The sequence below is a fragment of the Diaphorina citri genome, unplaced genomic scaffold, assembly GCF_000475195.1.
Source record: "Diaphorina citri unplaced genomic scaffold, Diaci psyllid genome assembly version 1.1 scaffold633, whole genome shotgun sequence".
Taxonomy (NCBI): Eukaryota; Metazoa; Arthropoda; class Insecta; order Hemiptera; family Psyllidae; genus Diaphorina; species Diaphorina citri.
The window spans coordinates 47,038-63,646 of NW_007378066.1; the positions used below are offsets into that span (position 1 = coordinate 47,038).

Here is a 16,609-nt window from a genome sequence, read left to right on the forward strand (position 1 = left end):
AATCAGTTTTGACTTTAATGAAGCAGAGAAAGAGACGCTTGCCATTTGAAACCTGAGATAGAGTTCATATTATGCACTTGTTAACATTTTTCGTGTTTAATTGTTCTAGTTTTCCTGCAATTACCGCTCACCGCTCCCATTTTCCATCTGCTGTCCTGGTGCTGTTAATTTACAAAATGAACGAAATTCTACAATTTTTGTTGCTATGAACATGATATACCTACCCATGGGAGGTACAGAATTTGAAGTCTTAGAAACAAAAAGTCAATCATGCATCGTCCGAAGAGGCTGGATGCACCCTGTATTCCAAGCACAGAGCGGGAAAAAATTGACTCTATCGGGAATCGAACCCGGGACCTCCGGTGTGCAAGCCTAGTGTGATACCCACTCGGCCACCAAGATTTTCCTCGATTTTCAAGGGGGATTTACACATTTTACCCTGAAGTTTTGAAGGTTGGCCATAAAAATGAGAAGTGTATGTTCGATATGCAATTATGCATTGTCAAACCCGACTCATTGAACTTTGCTCGGGGATCTAATGTAAAAATGAATGTGAAGAGATAAATCTGTCATTCTCGTATGCATCGGGAATCGAAACCGGGACCTCCGGTGTGCAAGCCTAGTGGGATACCCACTTGGCCACCAAGATTTTCCTCGATTTTCAAGGGGGATTTACACATTTTACCCTGAAGTTTTGAAGGTTGGCCATAAAAATGAGAAGTGCACGTTCGATATGCATTGTCAAACCCGACTCATTGAACTTTGCTCGGGGATCTAATCACTAATGTAAAAATGAATGTGAAGAGATAAATCTGTCATTCTCGTATGATTTATGCGTTGGGGAGTGCTATTCGACCCCCGGAGGCGACAATAAAATATCAAGGTAACCCCGTACGTACTACGGGGACCTTACGACCCCGTCCCGAACCCGATCGAAGAAAAAAGAATGTTGGGTCTATTACAAGAGGAAAGAAAATGTCAGCGGTGTAAATGCTAATGCAATTGCGTAAAGCACAGAGATAATTATGCGGGTATCGCGGGAGATTTCTAGAGAGTTGATGCAAAAATGAAGGTTTCCCAACCCTCTGTTTTGAAAATCTTGGTTTGGTTTATTGTAAATGCTTGGCCCTATGAAAAATGAGAACAAAAGCGGCTTTGTGAAACCGGCCTTTGTTTTCCATAAATTAGGTTATCTTTCTTTCTCTTCCTCTTTTCTAACTTTGCCGACATATGTACCTATTGCTCGAATTTTAACTTGACCGTTAGAACAAATAGTTGCTGACTTTGAATAGAGAATGCCCTAGGCATTAATCGAAGAAAAAAGAATGTTTGGGTCTATTACAAGAGGAAAATGTCAGCGGTGTAAATGCTAATGCAATTGGGTAAAGCACAGAGATAATTATGCGGGTATCGCGGGAGATTTCTAGAGAGTTGATGCAAAATGAAGGTTTCCCAATTCCCAACCCTCTGTTTTGAAAATCTTGGTTTGGTGCTTGGCCCTATGAAAAATGAGAAGAAAAGCGGCTTTGTGAAACCGGCCTTTGTTTTCCATAAATTAGGTTATAACTTTTCCGACCTTTGGACATGTTGCTCGAATTTTAACTTGACTGTTAGAACAAATAGATGCTGAATTTGTCCCTGGCTTTTGAAATGGTAATGGAAAGTACTCGGGGGTAACCCTTTATTCAATTGTATTTAACCCGGTCCTGAAAGATTTTATTCAAGAATGGTTCCAAAGACGAACATTTAGTTTTGAGTTAGATTTTTAAGTTTATGAAAGCCTTTGAAAATTTAGATAATGGGAAGATCTCGAAAAAGAAGAGAGAAAAAAAAATCGAGTATCTTGCACTGATTTTAAACTGCAATCCAAATGAACCGTTTTACACAAAAGGGCCTAACCAGGGAATTTTTTTTCTATACACAAAATGAAGTTTTCCAAGTTTTACAGGGCCCAATTTTGTCTGTCCTTCTTGCTTATAAGCGTTCGATTTGTAATAAAGTCAATCATTGTGTACTCTGCCCTGTATGTGTACTTGGGCACAGAGGGTTATCTCGATGGGTTATTAGCGATTAACAAACCACAATCGTAGTGCCCTACTCCTGTTGTAAAGAATTTTTTTTAGTCGCATTCGAGCAGTTAAAATAAGCACTCTTTTATTGGCTGTACTATTTTCTTGTTACAGATTCAGGGTTCTTGAGTTCTTAGAAAACGTCTATGTAGGTATTAGCTTGCAGGTGTGATGATCTGTAATCTATTGTTTATTGTGAGTAAAGTTCTCAATTTAATTTCCTGTCTTATTGAATAAGTAAAGTGAGCTCGTAGTTTTTATTCGACGAATTGGCATGAAGTAAGATTGCGAATAGTGCGCTTATCACCAGGGTAAAATTCTCGCTCTAAATAAGCGTGATAAGAGATTCCAGTTTCCCCAAGGAAAAAGGAAAAGGTGGGAGTCTGAAGTCAAGTAGGTTCACGTGTGTTTTCTTTTTCCTGATAAGAAATTGTTATCAGCATTATTATAAGTAGGTAATATTTGAGAGATGGTTTTATTTATATTGGCAATTAGGCATGTATGTACTTACACCTATATGTTATTAAACTTATTAGTTATTAGGTTATTACTGTTATTAGTATGAATCTATGAAGTGATGGAGAAAAACTACTAGTTGTAGTGTAGTAACCTTGGTGGTGTAATGGTCAAGACGCTCGCCTGGTAAACGGGAGGGTGTGGGTTCAATCCCAGCTCCGAGATACATATTTGAAATTTTTCCCTCGATATAATATTATGAGCACTTCAATCCTAGCCAAGCTATTGGAATTTTCATTCGATATGCGGAAAAAAATCTGTGTCAATGTCATTGACTAACAAGTGACTTTAGATTGGAAACGAAAATCTATCAAACATTTTTCAATCTTCTAAAAGATCCCTAAATTCCAACACTTTCTTTTTTTTTCACCTTTCATTTTGTTAGTCTTCTAGAAACGAACAAAGAATATATTTGGACATATCCAGGAAAATATTTAAATCCAAATCTAGGTCAACACAATATTATCTTTGTTCTTTATGAGTTGAAGGCCTTCCGTGGGTCCTTAGGTCCTGAATCCAAGACTGGGTAAAGGACCTGCTTATACTATGAGTACTACGTATTTTTTATCCTTTATTCTGCTCGTTAGTTGATCTCGGGTTTCTTCACAGGTGTTGAACTTGAGATGCAGTTATTGAACTCGGAGCTGTTGGTCTCGTCTGGTTCGAAATCCTTTGTGATGTTCTGAAGAAGAAGGAACATTAGGATCTCCACTACAGTAGAACCTCGATTATTACAACTAATTTGGACCGCGGGTTGTTGAAATGATCACTTTCTACGGTCTTTTCCTCTAATAAGATGGGAATATAGGATATCCTTTGAAAGATAGAAAAGAGCAATGGATTTTGGAGTTGAAATAATCGAGGCTCTACTGCACACGTTAATTTGTTTAGAATTTTTAAAATACACCTTGTTTATCCTGCTCGAATGAGACTAAAAAGTCCCTTTACCCCAGCAGTCTAAACAAGGTCTCGTGTATTTTATGGGTTTAACATTTTACAATGCATAATAATTATTAAAAGGTCTATTTTAAAATAGACCTTGCTTACTTATAAAAAAAAATGTTGTGGTAGTTTGATCGACGTGATGTGTGGATGACTGTAGTTTCTACAGTTCCTTAGGTTCTGATGACTGGTATGTTTCTACAATGACGTGTACGGTGTACGGTACTGATTCCTCTGTTCGTTTCGATTATGCTGTATCTCTTTGAATAGCATGTACACAAAGTTCTGCACACTTGGCACTTCTTTTACAGGGAATTTTTGGTCTGCAGCTTAGCAATTCCCCTCTTCTGGAGTGTAGATGAATAGTGCAGTCCATCCTGGTTATCTTTTTCTCTATGTTGATTGTTTAAGAACCATATCTGCACACCAGTTTCATTAAAATTTAAAATTTTGTTTAGTTTGAGATAATGGTCAAGTACGATATCATACATATTTCTAGACATGGTCTTCACTTGACTGGAGTGGATTATGGGCAATTGCAAAGTTTTGTTGTGTAATCATAATCATGCTTCTACTTACATAAGTATAATATGTTTAGTTTTCAAGGTGTTGGATATAATGATAATAATCATGTCTGTATTTCCGAACGATCTCATCACTCTCGAATTTTCTGTCCACTTAAGTGACGCACTCCAAATGGTGGGCAGGAGCTTGCGGTGTTGCCGGACATTGCATTGCGCGGTCTGGCATGTGTTTGGTGTGTGAATTCGCGTGGCTATTTGAACGAACGAAGTGAGAGCAAAGTTTTCACTTGAATAATTTGCATCGAATTTGTCTGTATTTCAATCAATTTCATTCTATTTGTTCCATCATTTATACAGATCAGATATCGTTCTGGCCTATTGGACAGGTCGATGTGTGAGGCCTCTCCACCAAATTTTGACCCTGTTCTGTCATAAATTCATAACATCATAACTCCTGAACAATTTAGTCCTTCCTCTGTAGAACCTCCTAAATGCTGGGTCTGCGATCAGCACTACTACCACCACTAAGCTAGGAAGTCAGTTCCCCTCGAAGCCCTGACACAAAGACGCGATAGTTACGTAATTTCAGAGTATGGTCTATTCGAAAAAGCGTCCAATCAAAAACCTTCGGGAGAGTATTAGCAATCGATAGATATCGAGTCATTCCGAGAGCATTAGCAATAGAGGATGATAGCAATAATTATTGATCTTTGACCCTCGTTATTCGCCCAGTATTGACCGAGAATATTGACTGTCAAACCTCTTAAGGACCTTATAGTCTTCTGAGTACTCAACCTCTTGAGGACCTTACAGCCTCTGAGTACTCAACCTCTTTAGGACCTTACAGTCTCGTACGGACTTCAGAGTCAAAGTAGTTGTGAAAGACAGGACGTGGCCACTCACGAATTGTTTCATTGCATTGTTGCGAAACGAAGCTCTGCTGTGAAACATTTTTTGCACTACAGTAGAACCTCGATTATTACAACTAATTTGGACCGGGGGTTGTTGAAATGATCACTTTCTACGGTCTTTTTATCCTCTAATAAGATGGGAATATAGGATATCCTTTGAAAGATAGAAAAAAGCAATGGATTTTGGAGTTGAAATAATCGAGGTTCTACTGCACACGTTAATTTGTTTAGAATTTTAGAATATACCTTGTTTATCCTGCTCGAATGAGACTAAAAAGTCCCTTTACCCCAGCAATCTAAACAAGGTCTCGTGTATTTTATGGGACTCTCGAATTTTCTGTCCACTTCAGTGACGCACTCCAAATGGTGGTCAGGAGCTTGCGGCGTTGCCAGACATTGCATTGCGCGTGCTTTATCAGAATGAGGTCTGGCAACATGTGTTTGGTGTGTGAATTCGCGTGGCTATTTGAACGAACGAAGTGAGAGCAAAGTTTTCACTTGAAGATTTTGCATCGAGTTTGTCTGTATTTCAATCAATTTCATTCTGTTTGTTCCATCATTCATACAGATCAGATATCGTTCTGGCCTATTGGACAGGTCGATGTGTGAGGCCTCTCCACCAAATTTTGACCCTGATTTGTCTGTATTTCAATCAATTTCATTCTATTTGTTCCATCATTCATACAGATCAGATATCGTTCTGGCCTATTGGACAAGTCGATGTGTGAGGCCTCTCCACCAAATTTTGACCCTGTTCTGTTATAAATTCATAACATCATAATTCCTGAACAATTTAGTCCTTCCTCTGTAGAACCTCCTAAATGCTGGGTCTGCGATCAGCACTACTACCACTAAGCTAGGAAGTCAGTTCCCCTCGAAGCCCTGACACAAAGACGCGATAGTTACGTAATTTCAGAGTATGGTCTATTCGAAAAAAACCTCCTACCACTAAGCTAGGAAGTCAGTTCCCGTCGAAGCCCTGACACAAAGACGCGATAGTTACGTAATTTCAGAGTATGGTCTATTCGAAAAAGTGTCCAATCAAAAACCTCGGGAGAGTATCAGCAATCGATAGATATCGAGTCATCCCGAGAGCATTAGCAATAGAGGATGATAGCAATAAAATTGATCTTTGACCCTCGTTATTCGTCCAGTATTGACCGAGAATATTGACTGTCAAACCTCTTAAGGACCTTATAGTCTTCTGAGTACTCAACCTCTTGAGGACCTTACAGCCTCTGAGTACTCAACCTCTTTAGGACCTTACAGTCTCGTACGGACTTCAGAGTCAGAGTAGTTGTGAAAGACAGGCCGTGGCCACTCACGAATTGTTTCATTGTTGCGAAACGAAGCTCTGCTGTGAAACATTTTTTGCAGTGTACATACTTACATAGCATGAATATCCAGATACTGGACAGATTCAGGCCCGCCAAACACTAGAACCGTCTTTCTTACCAAAGCAATGTTTGTAGAAACGTAATTTGCTCATTGTAAACGCATCTTTTAGACTTGACTTGGCAGAGGTTATTGTTTTATACCATATACGAGTATCTATAATTCTCTATCCTTGTTTCTAACCCATAGCCAATCTGTCTCTCTGTTATCTTGCGGCGGTATTATCATTAAATTCCTTATCATGTGTTGTTATGATCACTTAGCTTCCAATGTGTGTTTCTTGTGTTGCACATTTTGATGTGTCTATCTGCGACATTAAGACGAATGACGCGTTTCCTTTGTTTCTTCTCGTGTTGGATTCGTAAAGGTGGATTTCCACCAACGCGATTTTTGCCGCGCGACAGAGTCGCGCGACAAAAATCGCATAGTGGAAACGTGTCGCGCGACACCATCGTTGCTAGCCAGTAGGGAAATCCTTTGTCCTGAAGAGGTTGAGGAGTATCCAATTCAAGGTATTTTCAACTCCCCGAGATGTACTTTGCGAGTGGTGGGAAACCTTCAAGGACAGCCTCTGAGTACTCAACCTCTTTAGGACCTTACAGTCTCGTACGGACTTCAAGTCAAAGTAGTTGTGAAAGACAGGATGTGGCCACTCACGAATTGTTTCATTGCATTGTTGCGAAACGAGGCTCTGCTGTGAAACATTTTTTGCAGTGTACATACTTACATAGCATGAACATCCAGATACTGGACAGATTCAGGCCCGCCAAACACTAGAACCGTCTTTCTTACCAAAGCAATGTTTGTAGAAACGTAATTTGCTCATTGGACCTTACAGTCTCGTACGGACTTCAGAGTCAGAGTAGTTGTGAAAGACAGGACGTGGCCACTCACGAATTGTTTCATTGCATTGTTGCGAAACGAAGCTCTGCTGTGAAACATTTTTTGCAGTGTACATACTTACATAGGATGAATATCCAGATACTTGACAGATTCAGGCCCACCAAACACTAGAACCGTCTTTCTTACCAAAGCAATGTTTGTAGAAACGTAACTTGCTCATGAAGAACCATTTTTCATCGTTGCTAGCCAGTAGGGAAATCCTTTGTCCTGAAGAGGTGAGGAGTATTTAATTCAAGGTATTTTCAACTCCCCGAGATGTACTTTGCGAGTGGTGGGAAACCTTCAAGGATTTAAATGTAAAACGAATCACCTCGTGTGTTTGTTTATATTTTTCTTCTTCGTTTCAATTCTCTTCAATACCTAGTTGATAGTTGATTCTTTATCAGCAGTGCTTCCCAAATTCGGGCTTTGGTCAAGACGCTCGCCTGGTAAACAGGAGGGCGTGGGTTCGATCCCAGCCGAGGCATGGAATTTTATCCTCATTTATTTGAGATTTTTTTGTCCTGAAGAGGTTGAGGAGTATCCAATTCAAGGTGTTTTCAACTCCCCGAGATGTACTTTGCGAGTGGTGGGAAACCTTCAAGGATTTAAATGTAAAACGAATCACCTCGTGTGTTTGTTTATATGTTTATATTTTTCTTCTTCGTTTCAATTCTCTTCAATACCTAGTTGATAGTTGATTCTTTATCAGCAGTGCTTCGCAAATTCGGGCTTTGGTCATCAACTCTACACTATTCGCTCAGCAGCGTTCGGAAAAGAGCTTGTGCTTTGCTGCTGAGCTTTCATGTCAGCTAAACGTTTCTGTATTTCCGTTACCCTTGAACCCTTGAAAATCAACTCTACACTATTCGCTCAGTAGCGTTCGGAAAAGAGCTTGTGCTTTGCTGCTGAGCTTTCGTGTCAGCTAAACGTTTCTGTATTTCCGTTACCCTTGAACCCTTCCGTGAACCCTTGGAAAAGTTTTCTTTGCATCTCTCTCTTTGAACCCTGTTTAATATTCAACGCTGTATTCCTGTCCCAAATTTTGCCTTATAAGTTTATTATAAAACACAAATCAACTCTACACTATTCGCTCAGTAGCGTTCGGAAAAGAGCTTGTGCTTTGCTGCTGAGCTTTCATGTCAGCTAAACGTTTCTGTATTTCCGTTACCCTTGAACCCTTCCGTGAACCCTTGAAAAAGTTTTCTTTGCATCTCTCTCATTGAACCCTGTTTAATATTCAACGCTGTATTCCTGTCCCAAATTTTGCCTTATAAGTTTATTATAAAACACAAAGCTAGTCTCTGCTATGGGAAACGACTCTGCTTGTAGCCATATTTTGGGAACGGCTGAGTCCACTATCTTTATGACCGTCATACATGGTTCACTGTGGATGACTGCGTAATGCAAGGCACCAGTATTATGGTCCTGGTGGGTCATAACAGCTAAATGCGTCTTTCCCGTAGCAGTCGTGATCGGAAGTGGAAGACCTTATTATCACGCTATGAAAACCCTCGCCAAGACACCAACATTACGCTAAAAAGATTCTTCGGTAGAAGTTGAAATTCGATGTACCAGTATTATGGTCTTGGTGGGTCATAACAGCTAAATGCGTCTTTCCCGTAGCAGTCGTGATCGGAAGTAGAAGACCTTATTATCACGCTATGAAAACCCTCGCCAAGACACTAACATTACGCTAAAAAGATTCTTCGGTAGAAGTTGAAATTCGATAAATTAATTTGAGATCTTTCCGTACTTGTAGGTGCCCTAGAATTTCAAGACACCAACATTACGCTAAAAAGATTCTTCCGTAGAAGTTGAAATTCGATAAATTAATTTGAGATCTTTCCGTACTTGTAGGTGCCTTTAGAAATAATTGTACCTTCGTAGAAGCTTAACCCGTTGTTTGAGACTGTTTGCCCCTTCCACCTAAGCCTCGGAGTGGGCTTTTTGTGTACGAAGAATCGTACCCTAGCTTAAAACAATGTGAATTTATTAGAACTGGTCCAACACTCAGGGACAATTTTCATTTTAGAAAACCAAAAAGTGATGGTAATTGGCAGAGATTTGCCATAATCATTTGTGTCCCTTTTTCTCGTTCATTTCTATGGAACAAAGCGAAAATTGAGACTTCACCACGTAACAATGGGCATAGGTAACGAATCTGTTGAAAGATCACAAGCAAACGAAATGTTCTGAAATATACATAGAGTCGTTTTTTTACAGCTTCGAACACATCCTTCTTCGGGGTGACCTAAACTGAAACCGAATAACAGATTCACGGAAGAATCGTCAACGGATTCTCGAAGTCCGATGAACATCTGTTGGATGACTTGGATCTAGATATCATCCGATCCGGCGAACTGCCCACAAAATGGTTTAGAAAAAAAAAAAAAAAATAGCACATAATACATCAGCTGAGAGCGCCTTGAACAGAAATCATTATCACTTGGAACTTGACTGCTAGAAACACACATGCGAGACCCAGCTGTTCGAGTGAACTTTCAAGACGATTCAGGTCATCCCATAATTGAAGAATTGTATCATTGCATTGAAAACAATCGAGTTCTTGTTCAGGGGAAAGAAGACATGTTAATGAATTACCTATTGTGAACAAATTTTGGCCATAAATAAATGTTACATAATAATTAAATAAAATAATGCAAAATAACAAGTTTATTCCTTCAATTTACAAAACAATCTTTAGTATCAGTCGTCAGAACTGCTAGAGTGTCTCCTCTTTCTTTTCCTTTCCTTCATCTTCGGGCTCACTTCAATTTACAAAACAATCTTTAGTATCAGTCGTCAGAACTACTAGAGTGTCTCCTCTTTCTTTTCCTTTCCTTCATCTTCGGGCTCGGTCTTCTTGGTTTTAATTTTCGTTCGTCAGGAGATATACTGCTCTGCCGACTCTGCCCGTCATAGCTGATTTCGTCGTCCGATTTGTGTCCACGACTTTTCTGTCGTTTGGATCTGGGCTCGAACACGCACTCGGAATCACTCGTAAAGGATAGTTTCCGTTTGACCGACTGACGACGCCCTTCATCACGAATGCCTGGCTCACCGTAATGTTTCTTGCTGTTAGCTTTCAGTGTTGACAGAGCGTATATGTCATCTCGCTTGGTCGGTTTAGGTGTACATTGGTTTGCAATGTTCTCGTTGGTGTCTGCACGATTGTCTCTGTTAAGATTGTCGAACCACTCGGAATCACTCGTAAAAGATAGTTTCCGTTTGACCGACTGACGACGCCCTTCATCACGAATGCCTGGCTCACCGTCATGTTTCTTGCTGTTAGCTTTCAGTGTTGACAGAGCGTAGATGTCATCTCGCTTGGTCGGTTTAGGTGTACATTGGTTTGCAATGTTCTCGTTGGTGTCTGCACGATTGTCTCTGTTAAGATTGTCGAGCTCAGTGGGTTTGGTACGTTTAGGAGCCAGTGGTGGAGTAGCTCCCCTAGATTCTCTTGGCCCGGGAGTGGCGCATGCTTTCCTAGCACAGGCTTCGGAAGTGACGTGTCTATCGTGTTGGTCGGGAAAACATTTTTCATGATGCGATGCCTCTGAGGACTCCGTGGTGGTAAGTGAAGGTTCTGTGGTGATCTCAAGGTATGTTTGATCGCTGGTATCGGATGTTTCTTGGGTTTGACTAGTTTCCTCACACTCACAAGTCTCTGAAGTCGGACACGTAGTGATTGTCTCATGAGTTTCAGAACTCCCGTACGTTTCACAAGTGTCTTGCGTTTGACTGGTCTCGTAGCTTTGACTAGTTTCCTCGGAGCAAACGTCTTTCTGCGATTGTTTCGTAGTCCTGGGTGGCAGTTCGCATTCTTCCGGTGCTGTGTAGTATGTCTCACTAGTGGTTCCACTAGCTGTTGTTTGACTCGGACATTCATCCTTTTCGTCGCTTCGTTCGGTTTTTCTAGCTCGTTCTGGCAGTTTGCAGACTATGTCTTCTGGTTTTCTCTCTTCCCTCGTGAGCGCTTTTTCTTTTCTACTCTGTTCGTGTTTTCCAACCCTTTCTGGGAGTTTGCAGACTATGTCTTCTGGTTTTCTCACTTCCCTCGTGAGAGGTTTTTGCTTTTCAGTGTGCTTGTCTTTTCTTACTCGTTCTGGGAGTTTGCAGACTACCTCTTCTGGTTTTCTCACTTCCCTCGTGAGAGGTTTTTGCTTTTCAGTGTGCTTGTCTTTTCTTACTCGTTCTGGGAGTTGGCAGGCTATGTCTTCTGGTTTTCTCTCTTCCCTCGTGAGCGCTTTTTCTTTTCTAGTCTGTTCGTATTTTCCAACCCTTTCTGGGAGTTTGCAGACTACCTCTTCTGGTTTTCTCACTTCCCTCGTGAGAGGTTTTTGCTTTTCAGTGTGCTTGTCTTTTCTATCCCTTGTCCTGAAGAGGTTGAGGAGTATCCAATTCAAGGTATTTTCAACTCCCCGAGATGTACTTTGCGAGTGGTGGGAAACCTTCAAGGATTTAAATGTAAAACGAATCACCTCGTGTGTTTGTTTATATTTTTCTTCTTCGTTTCAATTCTCTTCAATACCTAGTTGATAGTTGATTCTTTATCAGCAGTGCTTCCCAAATTCGGGCTTTGGTCAAGACGCTCGCCTGGTAAACAGGAGGGCGTGGGTTCGATCCCAGCCGAGGCATGGAATTTTATCCTCATTTATTTGAGATTTTGACCACATAATAATGGAGCTCTAAAGGGTTAGGTGGTAGAAAACGCCTCCGGCGTTAACCTCGCCTAGTGGTTACCTTCCACTCAAGAGTCTATTATTATTATTATTATTTGGTCATCAACTCTACACTATTCGCTCAGTAGCGTTCGGAAAAGAGCTTGTGCTTTGCTGCTGAGCTTTCGTGTCAGCTAAACGTTTCTGTATTTCCGTTACCCTTGAACCCTTCCGTGAACCCTTGGAAAAGTTTTCTTTGCATCTCTCTGTTTGAACCCTGTTTAATATTCAACGCTGTATTCCTGTCCCAAATTTTGCCTTATAAGTTTATTATAAAACACAAAGCTAGTCTCTGCTATGGGAAACGACTCTTACAAGGAGTGCATATTGCTCGTAATATGATATGGAAATTTCTGCATTCATATTATAATATGTTGAGAGGAGAAGCCCCTGTAAAAGCTCCCACGGTGAGATTTAATAAATTAAAAAAAACATGAAGAACGCCTGTAAATTCTTCTGTGATAATAACGTCATACTCCGGAGTGCACTTTGTACAAATTTATAACCTGTACTTCTTCTAGTTATACTTCTTAATGGTTCTTCCAGTTCACGGTGAGATTTAATAAATTAAAAAAACATGAAGAACGCCTGTAAGTTCTTCTCTGATAATAACGTCATACTCCGGAGTGCACTTTGTACAAATTTATAACCTGTACTTCTTCTAGTTATACTTCTTAATGGTTCTTCCAGTCTTCTGGTATCAATTTGCGTAGTGCACCAAAAGCAAAGAGAGGCGAACGTAGAGAGAACAGAACATTATACTAGTACAGCGATTCTCAACCGGGGGTACGTGAGAGACCCTCCCGGGGTACGCGAAAACAAATGGTGTAATGGTGGACAAAAGGGTAACAAAAGCAAATTTTAACGACTTATCAGTGCAGTACAGTCCAAAAAGGTACTGCATTTTGAAGGTACGGAAGTACTGAATTTTTTTTCAAAAGGTACACTGCTATTGTTTAGAACTCAGTATAGTAATGGCACGCATCAACCTAGGAATGGGTAACCGGTACCCATTATAATGGTAGCGGGGGTTCGTGAGATTAAACCCGGGTACCCGGGGGTACGCAGGCGAAAAAAAGGTTGAGAATCGCTGTACTAGTAGTACTATGGAGCTATGACTATAAACTAGAAGTCGATTTTCCAAGGTCATGGATCGTGATAGAATCTTCCAATGTAAAAAGAACATTCAAACAGCTGAACTCTCTTCTTTGAATCGAGAAGTCGTTGCTAGTAAACCAGCTTGTTATTATCTTGTATAGAGTTATATGCTTGTGTTCTGGTTTGGCGTTTGGCCTGGTGCTAGTAAACTGACCTAGGATATCGCGAGGTTCGAGTGCAAATCCTACCTCTCCTTACGCCTTCAATAAGGAGTTTGCTAGGGTTACGCGGTGCCTCTTGTTGATTTCCAAGGAAAAATTTTGATTCATTGTCGATCTAATCTGTTCTTTTCCTAGGCAAAAGTTTTGATGTCGATACTGTTTCGAATGACGAATAGATTGACCGTACTTCGTCGTTGACTATAACTTTGATCAAATTAAGGAGAAATACTGCCGTTGAGCAGAAATCTGACTCGCGCCATCGAATTCGTAATGAGGTAGCAAAATATCACTGAGTTTGTCAAGGGTAAAAAGTTTACCGTGCCCTCCCTCCGGATCTATTTAATTAAAAATGAATTAGATAATTGAGAACGAGAGGAAATTATGTGTGAGCTTGCGCCCATTCAAGAGATGTATCCAGTGAAAACTTGAATTTCCTCGACATGATTTACGTTTTGCAGAGCAAAGAACTGTTAGCGTACGTGCAAAAATATTCCGCTAGATAATTAGTATGTGTAATATTGTAATGTATTTATGAGTAAGTATAGGGCCTCCTGTTTGAGGTAACCAACTGTTTTCATCTCCAATATACGACATTGTCACAGGTATATCGGCTGACCGTAATAAAGCGTCCCTAATTGAAACACAATATATAACTCTCGTACGAAAGTTATTGTCCTATGACGTCATCGTATCCCGAACTGATTAGGCCTCCTGTTTGAGGTAACCAACTGTTTTCATCTCCAATATAAGCCATTGTCACAGGTATATCGGCTGACTGTAATAAAGCGTCCCTAATTGAAACACAATATATAACTCTCGTACGAAAGTTATTGTCCTATGACGTCATCGTATCCCGAACTGATTATTATTGTTAGAGAAACGTCTCCACCAATGTTCAAACTGCAATGAATTTTTGTAAATTCTTTGATGAGAGACTAAACCTATGATTTTCAAGTTTATTTTTATGAGATTTCACGCTCTCCATAGTGATTTTGAAAGTTCTGTTTTGAAGCCCAAAATTTAGATGTGTAATTTTAGATTTTACGGTTATTGAAATCAATAATGTTCCTATGAAAAATATTGTTTGTGTGGGTTGTTAACTGTTAGCTTAAAGGGGCTTTTTCGGCCTTAGCTGTTGGTTTGAATATAAGCATAAATTCGGTATTTTAATCTAGGTCTCCCAAATTGTGTTTATTTCTTACTAAGGCGATAAAAGTGACCAAAGCAAGTGAGCATGTTGAACAAAATGTTAGTGATTATAATATTAGTGGAACAAAGTTTCTCTCGTTGCGGTATGATATGTACCAACGACGCACAACGTTGTTTCAGTGTTTCATCGGGAACTGGCGCATTCAAAGTGTTATTTTATTAGCCAGCCTAGTTAGCTTGGTTGGTAGCGCGTCTGTTTTGAGAGCGCTAGGCCGCGGGTTTGATTATGCCCGAGACGGATTTTATTCTGAACGGATAATGTTCGTTCTCGGAACGGCTGGCTTTCTCCTATCCTGTCTTTCTTCTCTCAATTTCAGGACGATAAGACCTTAGTCGTTACAGTTTTCTCTATCAAACATTTTTTTTTTTTTAAAGAAGTGTCTTTGCTGTGGGTCCACGATTCACATTCCATATTGGGCACCTTGCGCACTGGACAAGAGAACAACATGATTCTGATCTTGAATCTCTTCAATTCGTTTTCACTCATCTCTCTTCATCTCCTTCCCTCTCTCCTTCGTCCCGTCCGGCTCTCTTCCTCCCTCTCTCTCTCCCTCCCTCCGCCTCCCTCTTTCTCTCTCCCTCTTTCTCTCCCTTCCTCTTTCTCCTTCTCTCCCTCTCTCTCTTTCTCTCCCTCCCTCCCTCTTTCTGTCTCTCTCTCCTTCTCTCCCTCTCCCGCCTCTCTCTTTCCCACCATATCTCAAGAAGAGTGGGGTCTGAAAACATTGACGCATCTTAACGAGAGAGAGAGAAGAGAAGAAGGAGATTCTCAGGATTTTGTTGAAAAAGGAAGAGAGGAGGAGAAGACGACGAAGGAGAAGGTGAGGGAAAAAAGAGGAGGAGGAGGAGGAGAAGAAAAGAGATCTTCAGGAGTTGGAAAAAAAACTCGAAGGAGATGAAGTAGCAGCTGAAAAGGAAGAATCAGAAGAGAAAGAAGATCCCAGGAGTTGAAGAAGAAGAATCAGAAGATCCCAGGAGGAGGAGGAGAAGAAGAAGAGGAAGAGAGAAAAGAGGAGAAAAAAGACCATCAGAAGTTGGAAAAGAAAAGGTAGGAGAACAAACAACAGAAAGAGAAAAAGACGACGATGAAGAAGGAAGGGATCGTAAAAAAATCTCAAGTGGAGCATGATTCTGGGCAAGTTGACTTTACTATTAATATTGATGATTTCGGGTACTGCATCAGGCATCACTGTACCTATTTCATTTGAATCTCATCGAACCCTGACCCTCTGAGGTGCGGAGCAACTTGAGAATTAGAACGTAGTTTTGAAAATTTGAACAAGATCAGTAAAACTGATATCCCTGAATTTCTATCTACCTTCAACTGATTTCGGTTCTCTTGGTAAGAGATGAGTTTGTGGATTCCTCTTGGCTTTCTTGTTTCATTGTTCTCAATTTCTTTTTCATTTTACCCTTTCGTTTTGTTTGATTCCTTTTCCTGTTTCCTGCCTAAATATGTTTCCTCATTCGTAGGTGCCCTGCATCCTTTTTGTCACCTCACTTACATCCAGAGCTCCCTTTAATAACTTCCTTTTCCATCAGAATCTTTTCTGAACTCTTTTCAATCGTTCAGTCCCTTTTCTTCTGCATTTAAATTGTCCTTCAGCTTACTTAAGTATTTATTCTGCACTTCTGTACCTACGCACAGCAACTTATTTGACAAAAATATGCTCAATTCTCTTCTCTTCCCACTATTCCAATTTTGTACTCGTTTGAACCCATTGCCCATGGGTTGAACCCTGATATTTCGTGTGATGGGTAGAGGTTGATAATGCGATGAGAATATTAGATGAGACCTCTGCTTCTCTTCTACAGTGTGGGTAGGTAGATCGTTTACTTTGGAACTTGTTTTGTTTCGGTGATCAACTGTTTTGTGAGGGGAGTGAGTTAAAATGTCGAGGAAGTTTTCTGGGGTTTATGCATTGTTCTGGTATTGCGTTCTACACATTTGAATATTTTGAATACATTTTTGGATTATTGATGTTTGTGAGATATGTATGGTTGTGTTCGTTTATTGAATGGAAGAAAGTGAGTTTTAAATTTTTACCTCGTCAATTTTGAGTTTTGTGTCGGTGATCAGCTGTTTTTGAGGGGAGTGAGTTGAGGATGTTTTCTGGGGTT

General features: G+C 40.3%; 2 protein-coding genes across 5 annotated transcripts in view; one reads left to right on the plus strand and one right to left on the minus strand.

Annotated features, from left to right (window-relative positions):
• The window catches only part of LOC103510682 (KH domain-containing, RNA-binding, signal transduction-associated protein 2-like), a 115,526-nt gene that overhangs the window by 18,573 nt on the left and 80,344 nt on the right, over nt 1-16,609 (plus strand). The gene's annotated exons all lie outside the window — the stretch shown is intronic.
• Nucleotides 10,021-12,289, minus strand: LOC108252583 (neurofilament heavy polypeptide-like). Its single transcript, XM_017444684.2, has 3 exons — nt 12,279-12,289; nt 10,460-11,619; nt 10,021-10,249 (listed from the first exon to the last, which is right to left on the minus strand). The coding sequence occupies exons 1-3, from the start codon at nt 12,287-12,289 to the stop codon at nt 10,038-10,040; spliced, it is 1,383 nt and encodes a 460-aa protein (XP_017300173.1). The 3' UTR covers nt 10,021-10,037.

Bases quoted from the DNA above. Each gene is read 5' to 3' on its own strand.
- LOC108252583 (XM_017444684.2), bottom strand. The intron at 10,250-10,459 runs CTTTTACGAGTG...AACGGAAACTAT, and splicing joins GTCGGTCAAACGGAAACTAT to CCTTTACGAGTGATTCCGAG.